Genomic DNA, 11,123 nt, shown 5'->3' on the forward strand with positions numbered 1-11,123 from the left:
GTATGGTGTTAAAATGGCTAGAAAGTTCATAATGCCCTTAAGTGCTAGGAATATTTAGTGCTAGGAATGTCCATCTGAGTTCTTGAAGTATGCATAAATATTAAACACAGGGTAATGGAAATTTCCCACAGCAAGCTAAGGAGACTTTTTAACCCCAAACATGCTGGGATGAAGGGAAGTCAACTAAGATATAAAAATGCAAGAAAACATTTTAAAGTATTGTGAATAGAAAACATGGTGTTTTTAGGCTGGGAAAATATCCTGAATGTGGTTTGTAAGAGCAGAAAGAATGCAAGGAGAGAGGAAAGAATGTCTTTGAGGGATCAGTGGAGGCAACTCTAATTAGCAGGGAAACTACAGAGAAAATCATATCAGCCAGCAGCCCATGCAGGTATGCTGAAGGTGCATCCACTAACAATTTTCATTATGAGCTGAGCAGACATAGTGGTGTAGACCTATAATCCTAGCAATCAGGAAACTGGGTAGACAAATCTCAAGTCTGAGGTCAGCCTGAGCTTTGTAGTGAAACTCTACCTCCAAAAGAATTTTTTTTCCTCTATAAATTCATGCTCATGTTGAACATATACCAAATATGATTGCAGGCCCCAAGGATCCAACAACAGAAAGAAAATCTTTGAAGTCATGGAGTGCATATTTTAGTGGAAAAAAGGCAATAAATAAATGTATGTGCCAAATGAGGATAAATGTCATGAAGAAAATAAAGTAGAAGCCAGGCACTGGTGGCTCACTCCTATAGTCCTAGCTACTCAGGAGGCTAAGATCTGAGGATTGAGGTTCAAACCAGCCCAAGCAAGAAAGCCCATTAGACTCTTACCACCAATTAACCACCAAAAATCTGTTAGGGACAAGGCCTAGGCCCTGAGTTTAAGCGCCAGCCCCCCTCCTCCTCCCACCATACACAAATACACAAAATCAGCCTCCCTATGGAATTCAATTTGTAGAACCAAACCTAGGATTGCTAAGTGAGACAGAAGTCAAAGTAACAGTCCCCTGGCCTAGGGCTACCACCTTTTCCCGAGGTTAACAGGATAGCTCCTGGAGAGCCAGAGACTCACCTCTACCTTCTCCTACAAAGAAATTGCTGGGATCTTCTACAATTTGAACAGGTAAAATTGAATGGGAGCCCACTGACAAAATCCCCTTCTGTGAAAGAAATGTCTGCCCAGTAGACAAACAACTGCTTGACATTCTTACAGGATGGAACTCTTAACTTATCCTGTGATGGCTCCCTGTGGCAAGTCAGGATACACTCTCAAAAATAGTGCTTCTGAGTGTGTAAGATTTTAAAACATGACTATAGAAAAATAATATAACTGTTTCACTGCTTATATCTGTACCAGAAGGAAATGAGCTAGTGAGGGTTAGTGGAACAGACAATGAAGAATTCTTTCATGCTCTTAACATACTGCTCAATATGCAAGTCCTCTTGTGACACACCGTCTTCAATTCACACTAAAGTATAAAGGTTGTCCGGAGTGCCTTGGTTCTGAGTAGAAAGGACAAAGGTAATTTTGGAACAGAACTTGAGCATACCAAGTCCTCTCAAAAGAGAACAGAGAGACAAGAGATGGGGAGGGGAGGAAAGGGAGCACTGAAGGAAGGAAAACATCCCATTAGCAAGTCAAACTTTACCCACATCACAATTAAGCCCACTGGGTCACACAGAGCTGCATGTACAGTGTTCCCTGCCTCCCAGAAGTCTGACCCCACACTCTCTGGAATCGATGAGCAGATTTGGCCCTTTACGTTCTCTGAGGCTTCCCTGATTGCTTATTAAAAGTAAGCATCCTGTTCTAGTGAATTGATTTACTTCGCTCCAGTTCTTGAAGGATGCTACAGATCAAAAGGTGTCTGGAAAAGCACTCTTAAGGATGCTGACACTACTCCCAATTACTGACAAGCATGTGTGCCAGGCCCTGTTCCAGGAGTCCAGGCCCTGCTCCATAGGGGAGCGCCGGCTTATAGAGGAAAATCAATGTGAAGGATGCATACAAGAAGGCAATGAATTTAGGTCAGTGCTATTGGTTCTTTGTCTTTAGGGATATGTGAAATAGTCTAGTCACTCTCCTTTCAAAACAGGAATACACAGAGTCTAAAACGCTACTCGATAAATATAACAAAAGAAGGAAAAGCATCAGTTCCACAGAGGTGAAGAGAAAAATGAGGTCAATAGAAAATAAGTGAGTCAGAAGAGATAAGATAAGCACACGTAAGCACAAACACACTGAGCATAAGACTCAGAGGGAAAAGTAAAGAAGGCAGGATAGAGGGGGAAATCTCGATACTTACCAAGCCTTTCAAAGTGGAACACAGCTCCCTTAAGGAAAATAAACCACTCAAAGGGCTGGCCTGGGGATTTAACTCAGTGATAGAGCACTTGCCTATCATGCAAGAGGTCCAAGATTTGATACCCTAATGAGAAGAGGGGAAAAAAAGAACTATGGGGGGAAGGAGAGAGAAAGAGAGAGAAGAGAGAAGGAATGAAGGCAGGCAAGCCAACTAATACATAAAAAGCTTGGATAAACCTTGCAGTGTGTTATTCTGAAAATAATCTAATTTCTATCTGCATTCATCAAACTTCACTTACCAGAGACTAAGATCTTCTACTTTTGTAGAAGACATGTAGCCTTGGGACCCACTGGCACCTAAAGGCATTTCAAGTTCTGTTGCATGTTTACATCCATAGATACAAATGAGACTACATCGTAGCATTTCCCTGCCTGCCGATAAGCAAAGGTAAGAACTGGAGCCCAGCTGGCAGGTAGACTTAGCAGTTACTGCTGTGCTTCAAGATATAGGCCAGCTCTGAGAATACCAGGAAGGACCATAGGACCTAGTGAACAACAAGCAAAGTCTTCTCTCTGTGCCTTTCTCCACAGCCACCATCAAGGGTCCATTTGGGGTCTGTTTCTAGAACATTATTGAGGTGCTGCTGACTGCAGCACCTCTACACACCTTTGTATTCCTACTCAGCAGTGTCAGCGAGCTGTGAACAGAGCGATGCAGATGAGTGGTTTGCATGAAACTTTTCAGGATACATTTACTCTAGATGCCTAATCCAGCCTGATTATCAAGAGAAGAACTCATAAGCAAGAAAGAAAAACACAAGCAGCCTCAGATTTAGGCTATACTCAAGCATCTTAATAATGATGTAAGGCAGAGAGTGTAGGTCCACAGATCAAAAGTGTACCAGGGGCCAGCTAAGGCCTGGCTCACCGAGTAGCAGAATTTCCCATCAAGTGGGAAGCTCTCAGTTCAAACTCTGGTACCAACACACACACAAAAAAAAAGTGTACAAAACCTGGTATGGTAATGCATGACTATAATCCCAGAACTCAGGAAGCTAAGGCAGGAGGATCTTAAATTCCAGATTAGTTTGGCCAACCCAGTCCTTTTTTTCTCTCTCTCTCATCCAAACAAAACAAAGCAAAAAGAACAAAGGTCTTTATAGAGCAATATGAAAAGATATTTGATAAAGTGAAACAATAGCAAATAGTAGTGCAAGCATTATGTATAGTATGCTGCTTCAATGTAAGAAAGGGATAGAAATTAGAACATATGTGTAGATTTACATGAATTTGCATAAAGCAGCACTGAAGGAATGTTTGAAAAGTAGTTACAAGGCAGCACACAATGAAACAGATGGAGACCAGAAGGAGACAGGTGAGAAGTATATTTTTCACTAGGTACATTTTGGTTGTTTTAATTTTTCATACTCTAAATAATAAAATAATAATACAGAACTCTGTGGAGAAAAAAAGACACCTTTACCTTTTTCATTATATAGCTCATTGCTAAAAATAATGCTAAAATTAAAAACCTAGAGTCGCCATCATGGAGCTGAGTTGAACTCTGAAAAGCCAACAAAGCATGAACCAACCATTAATCCAATCCCTGCCCTGACTCAATAATTGCTGCTAGTTGAGGCCCCTTGTTCTTCCATAACCCACCTTGTGTCCAGTGGAGTCCCCCACCTTAATTGTAATCCACGCATTGTTCAGGGCCAGACTTAGCTCAGATCTCACAGGCCCCACAAGTGGCTGCCACTCAGCCATGTCTTTGGAATGAGTTGTGAGCTTCCAATTCTCTGCCTGCTGACATTTGATCTGCTGAGCTTGGTTCAGACTCTGTCCAAGTACCAGGTCCTTCTCAGGTGCTCAAACAGCCCATTTCGGCTCCACTCATTAAAAACTACCACAATGGTGGCTGCTTCACTGGTTTAGATGTGAGCTGGATTCTGAGAATTAGGCTCATTTCCTGCTCTTCTGGCCTTGGTCTCCATCGATCATGCATACTCTCCATGGTAACACACTTCCCCCGCCCCTTCTGGAGAACCCTCAAATCTCTTCACTTAAAACTTTTCAAAGGACAATCCCTCCACATCAATCAATGAAAAGACACTCATTAAAAACCTTTCCTGAAGTTAGAACATCTCTCACAAGGAGCTATTAAAGGCAAACATTCAAAGTTGTGTTTCCCTGGGATGCGTGCTAAATGAGGTGAACTGTTTAGCTTGAAGTAAAAGGGCACTACACACTCACCCAGAACATGAAAGGTCAGATTGCTACCCTTCTGTGAGCCCTTAGAGCGTGAGAGATGAAGGGTGTGGTTTATCAGGGCAGGTCACACACCCCAAATTGTTCTCTGTGATTTGCAGCCATACTCTGTGAGCTCTGACTAGGGGAACATTTGCTATACTAGTTAAAAGACAGAACATTGGAAGTACTTAAAATAAAATACAATTTTCAAAGTCATAATGGTTTTCAATAGGCTGAAGAGAGAAGGTTTTTCTCGGCTGAAAAAGGGGGAAAGAAAAGGAAGGGATGCTTCCTAAGAAATAAAAGATTATGGGGTGAGCATGAATGCTTAGGTTTCTATTTGTTGGCTGATTTTTGCCAGTTAAATTCCATTTATTCCTTGCCTTCATCTCCAGCCCTAATTTTTTGTTTCTATTAGTATCTATTAATTGTATAAGAGGGGGTTCATTGTGACAACTCCATGGGTGCATACAAAGTACCAGGATCAAACTCACCCCTCTGTCACTCTCCCACATCTCTCCTCTCCCCTTCTTAAAACAATTTCAACAGGTTTCATTGTTCTAATTACATACATGCATATTAAGTACTTCAACCATGCAGTGGTAAGTAATCAGCGATGGGAGCCCAGCAAAGCCAATTCAGGGTCATGTTGTACCATACAATGTAAAGCATTGCCCAACTCAACGCAGAAACTCCCATTTGTGAGAGAGTTAAGGGATCAGCAAAGTCAATCTGACATCAAGGATGTCACACTTGTGACCACTGAGTCTTAGACTTATAAAAATGAAATTATTTCCTAAGCTCAATTCCACTTGACTTGAAAAAGAATATGATAACTTTAGAAATGAGGAAGGCAAGCTGGGCACCTGTGGCTCATGCCTGTAATCCTAGCTACTCAAAAGGCTGAGATCTGACAATCACGGCTCAAAGCCAGCCCAGGCAGAAAAGACCTTGAGACTTTTACCTCCAATAAACCACTAGAAAACCGAAAGTGGTGCTGTGGCTCAAGCAGTAGAGCGCTCACCTTGAGCTAAAGAGTGCAGGGATAGCTCTCAGGCCCAGAGTTCAAGCCCCATCACCGACAAAAAGAAAAAGAAAAAAGAAATGATGAAGGATTTTTTTTCTCCTTTGTTTGTTAAATTCAGGGCCTCATACTTGCTAAGTACCACTCTACCACTGAGCTATATCCTCAACCCCCTTAAACGAAGGTTCTTGATTCCAGGATCCCTGTTTTATGAAAGAATGTTTGACTAGAAAGATAATATTTTTATTGTCTTACTAATTATAAAGCTGTCTACTCTGACCATGTACAATTATATAGACACAGTCAATTCATAGGGACCTGTGTCTGCTTAAGGGCAACTACAAAAAACACCATACATTATAGTCTATAGTTATCTGCTCTGTGTATCTAGTCCTGGCTCCTCACTCCAGCATGAAGGGGTCTGAATGAGCTGGCAAGAAGGAGAACCAAAAGTTAGTTGTAGTATTCAGATCCGTAGTACCCAATGCAGCCTCAAAACCACAATCTTACCTGGGCAAACCACCTTTGGAATTTAGGTTAGTCAAGTCTAACATCATAATCTGATGTTGCTCATGACACATTCTGGCCTGCCCTCTCCCAAAACAAATAGGACTCACCCCAGTTACTCACCGAGACCACCCTGACGGATGTCTGTACGTGTGGCTCCACCAACGATAAACTGAGGGTTTGGACACAATTCCTGAAAGTAAGTTAAGACAAAACACAAGTCATGAGATGCCCCAGTGATGACAGAGGCTGTCTGGGTGAAGGAATATCAGAGTTACAGAATTCAGAGCTGGAAAAAAAAACCCTAGGAGGTAAGCTTATCACAAAAGCATTTTATTACAGAGTCACTAATGTGGGTCTCTTAAGCCTAGAGACCTGGCCAGAATCACACAACTAGGACTTCCCAGAGCCCAGAGCCCCTTCTTGACTAATGTTTTTATTACTCTGTGGGTGTGAAAAGGTGGTAGGGTGTGGGGGAGGTAGGAGAAAGGCAAAAGCTGAGATAATAATCCAATGAAATATGATTCAGACAACACCCCTATTTACACAGAAAGATGATTAGAGTAATGTTTGGCAAAATGCTATGCACCCTGTGGACACTCATTAAATACTTGATTAAGGGATAATGACCCCATGGCTGATGGGATCATGGAGGTGTCAGGAAGCAGAGAACTCAACTCTGAGAGGCACATGTCTGACCTGCACTTCCTCCACTCACCTGCCTCCAACTGGGATCTACCCACAGGTAAGGTCACACCCCAGACTCTGTGCTGGAAGAAGAAGATGCTTGAGAGAGAGAGAGAGAGAGAGAGAGAGAGAGAGAGAGAGAGAGAGAGAGAGAGAGAGAGAGAGAGAGAGAGAGAGAGAGAGAGAGAGAGAGAGAGAGAGAGAGAGAGAGAGAGAGTTACTGGGATTTGAACTCAGGGATTTATATTGCTAGGCAAGTGCTTTACCAGTTGAGCCATGCCCAGCCCTTACCTCTTTTTTTCTTTGTCTAGCCAACAAAGATTTATTGAGTCTCCATTCCATACCTGGTACTGCTTACACCTTAGCAGTCAGGGAAGAGAGGAACACAACAACAACAACAAAAAACAAAAAACAAAGAAAGGTGGGAGAGAGGGAAAAAAGAGAAGAGGTGGGAAAGGATGGAGGGAAGGAAGGAGAGGGGGAGAGAGGGAGGAAAGAGAAAAAGAAGGAAGGTAGGAAGGGAGGAAGGAAGGAAGGGAGGAAGGAAGGAAGGAAGGAAGGAAGGAAGGAAGGAAGGAAGGAAAGAAGGAAGGAAGGAAGGAAGGAGGGAGGGAGGGAGGGAGGGAGGGAGGGAGAGAGGGAGGGAAGGAAGGGAGCAAGGGAAGGAAGGAAGGAGAGAGAGAAAGAAACAGGGGGAGGGAGAGAAATTCTCTGGAATTTCCAATTCAGCTACTGGTTACCATCACCAGCAGGTGCTGGTAAGGGATATTTATGGAGCTTCAGCTACTCAGGGAGAAACAAGTGAACCTACACAGAGAAGTTTAGAGCTCCTGTTCTTTCTCCATCCTTTCCTTAACTTCCCAATAATTCAACCCTTCATGTGCCTCTCATCTTGAGTCTTTATTATGCATCGGGCATGGCCTCACTCCTATCTCTCTGTATTCCTCCTGAGGATCCATACCCTACTTAATTGGGAAAAAAAAAAAAGAAAAGTACACTCTAGACAGAGAAGCATATCACTGAGGAGGCTGCATCAGGCCCTCTAGCATGTTCCTCACATCTTCAGAACTGGGCGAGGTATTGACCCAGCATAATGGGGGGCGGGGAGCAAGGGAAGCTGAGTTGCAGGTGCTAAGAGCACTCCCAGATCTACACCGGAATGCAGCTCTTGGCCAACACAAGTGGACAAATACTGTCCTGTGATTTCAAATCACAAATAAAACTCATCTTGAGAACCCAGGTTTGACCCCAAGACCTTCACTGGGAAAACTTATCTTCCAAATGTTAGCACAGGTCAACCCTTTCTTTTAGCAGCAGCTTGAAGAATAAGTAGTTACAGTTGTACCACTCCTGAGTTAAATATACAAGAGGATGAAAGCCAGTTTTAATTGAGATACTGTGCACTCATGGTTAGCACGTACTATTTATAATAGCAAAGTTATGGAATCAGCCTAAATGCCAATCAATGGATGGATGAAGAACAATGTGGCATATATGCACAGTGGCGTCCTACGCAGCCATAAAGAATGAAATTCTGTCTTTTGCAAGAAAATGTATGATTAAATAAGCCAGATTCAGAACAATGATAGCATATTTTCTCTCTTATATGGAATCTGGTGCGGGCGGGGGGGGGGATCAGAGAACCATTAGAGTACAGAAGAGGAAAAGGAGATGGGGGAAATAAGAAAGAACAGTATTATGAATGTATAGACATTTCTATAGTTAATATAGACTAATGAGCTGTACACTGGTGGCTAACACCTGTAATCCTAGCTACTCAGGAGGCTGAGATCTGAGGATCACAGTTCAAAGCCGTCCTGGGCAGGAAAGTCTGTGAGTTTCTTATCTCCAATAAACCACTAGAAAATGGAAATGGCGCTGTGGCTCAAGTGGTAGAGCACTCGCCTTGAGCTGAAGAGCTGAGGGAGAGCACCCACATCCAGAGTTCAAGCCCCATAACCAACAACAACAGAGAGAGAGAGAGAGAGAGAGAGAGAGAGAGAGAGAGAGAGAGAGACTATTGAAAAATAATCAGAGTGGCAGGTGCCCATGGCTCATACCTGAAATCATAGTTACTCAGGAGGCTAAGATCTGAGGATCACAGTTTGAAGCTCAGGCAGAAAAGTCCATGAGACTCTTATCTCCAATTAACCACCAAAAAGCTGGAAGTAGAGTTGTGATTCAAGTGGTGGAGTACCAGTCTTAAGTGAAAAAGCTAAGGACAGTATTTAGGCTCTAAGTTTAAATCCCAGGATATATTCTCTCTCTCTCTCTCTCTCTCTCTCTCTCTCTCTCTCTCTCTCTCTCTCTCTCTCTCTCTCTCTCTCTCTCTCTCTCTCTCTCTCTCTCTCCTCTCTCTCTCTCTCTCTGTCTCTCTGTCTCACACACACACACACACAGTTAAGTCAAAATGGTAAATTTCTTGTTTTCTATATTTTACCATAATTGTTGTAAATATATACATACAAACCATGAGAGAACTTGTAGTGCCCTGCCCTCCCCCATCTGTTTACAGGGCCTTTAGAGGCTTCTTGGTGAGAAAAGTCAAAATTAGGGATAGGCTCATTTCCTCAGGATCTGAGGCACATTCTCCAGTAGAGATAGAATGAGAATGCTTACTGACTCAGGAGTCTATTTAACGATCTACAAGACTGCAGGGGACAAGGCTGTGTCCTCTGGTGAATCTTTGTGAAACGCCAGCTTGAGTGTGGCTGAAAGCAACCCTGAGATCACAGGGCACGGAGAGGTTACGTTTTGACACAGATTTATTTAACAGGCATTCGAAAACTCCAACAAGGAGTCTTTCAGTTCCATGTTAATCAGCTTCCATGCCTTAACCTCTGAATTTTATCACCCCTGTTGACAGGCACAAATCAGCCCATACTCTAAAATTACCTGTGTAGGCAGTAAGACCATGTAAAGGCAGGGGTGAGGGAGAAGGAGCAATGTGGTTGAGGTTATAAGCTCTACAAATGTCAAAGGAAGTAGAGAAACTAGCCAAATGTTAACTGATACCTAAATTAGATCACGCAATGACCCACCGGTGTTGATGAAACATAGACGTTCCATGACCTTAGGAAATCGTGTACCTTTCAGCAAAGATGTTAGCATAGCTTACCCAGGGTTGACGCTGCCTAGCATTGATTTGTTGCCACATATAATTGCCTGGCCCTATACAATGATAACTACCATGTATTCTGTGCCCCTGCCATGCTGGCCATTATACCGTGGGATTTATCTCTAGTTCTCATGCTAACTGAAAAATACTAGCAGTACCACTTTCCAGATGAGAAAATTGAGGCTCACTGAGATTAAGCTATCACCTAAAGCCACTGCATCAGAACCAGTATTCATGTTAAACTTGCCCCATTCCAAAGCTTTGCATGCTCTTTGTCTAAAAATAGAAAAGCAGTCTGAAATATAGGATCCAAAAATATAATCTACCACCAAGATTACTTCAACTTCTTCCTTCACTTGATAACTCTCCATCTTGTGTGACACCCAGCCCTAAGCCCACCTCCTTACCGTGGGTCGCTTCCAGACGATGCCTTGAGTTTGGGGGGAGCCTGGGCCAAGATCCTTGTAGCCCAAGGCTGATGGACACGCAGGGAATTCTGGGTCTTTAAATAGGACCCCTGAGTCCAAGCACTGTTTCTTCAATGCTTCAAAATCCTGGCTCAAGTATTTCACAGCTTTCTGGTGGGTGCCAAGGCCTTCAGCAGCTGCGCGCTGCTTCAATGCTCTAGCTGCCAGGGCTGCCATAATAGCTGTGGGCTCTGTGGGGGTGGCTAGGAAGGCAGGACCGCTCTGAACTTTGACACTTGTCCCACTGGGAGGGGAGCTAAGAGGTAGCATGAGGCAGGTGGAACAGGTAAACATTTCACCGGAGGCTTTCTTCCAAAGGAAAGTGAGTCATCGCCAGGACCACATATGTACTCAAGGAGCAAATGAGTTTGCCACACCTTCTCCTGCTGCTTTTCACACTCTGGATCCTGGGAACCTTAGCCTAAGAAATCCATTAGGACCTAGGTCATGTCCTGCCTCTTCAAGGCCTGCTCAGGCTGCATTGGCTGAGTTGAGATAGTTTGTTGAGGCTAAAATTCACCAAGGAACTAGAGAAATAGTCATGAGCAAAAGGAGGACCAGTGGCTAGAGAAGTCTCTTTTCCTGCTAGGAAACTTGAGCTCCATATTTTCTAGAAGGGCAAAAAACATAAGAGAAGAGTGATTCATGAAGTTGATTCTTAGTAAGCTCAATTAGAGGTTGTTCCACTCATGAATGGAGATTAGGCCTCTGACTGAGTTTCTATCCTGGCTCCACCAGTAATTATCTCTGCCACCTTGAAC

General features: G+C 43.2%; 1 protein-coding gene across 1 annotated transcript in view; it reads right to left on the bottom strand.

The window, feature by feature from the left end:
- LOC138827428 (calpain-8) overlaps positions 1 to 10,539 on the bottom strand; it is a 63,186-nt gene extending 52,647 nt beyond the window's left edge. Inside the window, exons 1-2 of the mRNA XM_070022914.1 lie at positions 10,303 to 10,539; positions 6,214 to 6,283 (exon numbers count right to left, since the gene is read on the bottom strand). Of these exons, the coding sequence (XP_069879015.1) occupies positions 6,214 to 6,283; positions 10,303 to 10,539 (307 nt within the window). The remainder of the gene's footprint in view (positions 1 to 6,213; positions 6,284 to 10,302) is intronic.
- Positions 10,540 to 11,123: the final 584 nt, after the last annotated feature.

The sequence above is a fragment of the Dipodomys merriami genome, unplaced genomic scaffold (assembly GCF_024711535.1).
Source record: "Dipodomys merriami isolate MVZ:Mamm:240054 unplaced genomic scaffold, mDipMer1.0.p SCAF_156, whole genome shotgun sequence".
Lineage (NCBI taxonomy): Eukaryota > Metazoa > Chordata > Mammalia > Rodentia > Heteromyidae > Dipodomys > Dipodomys merriami.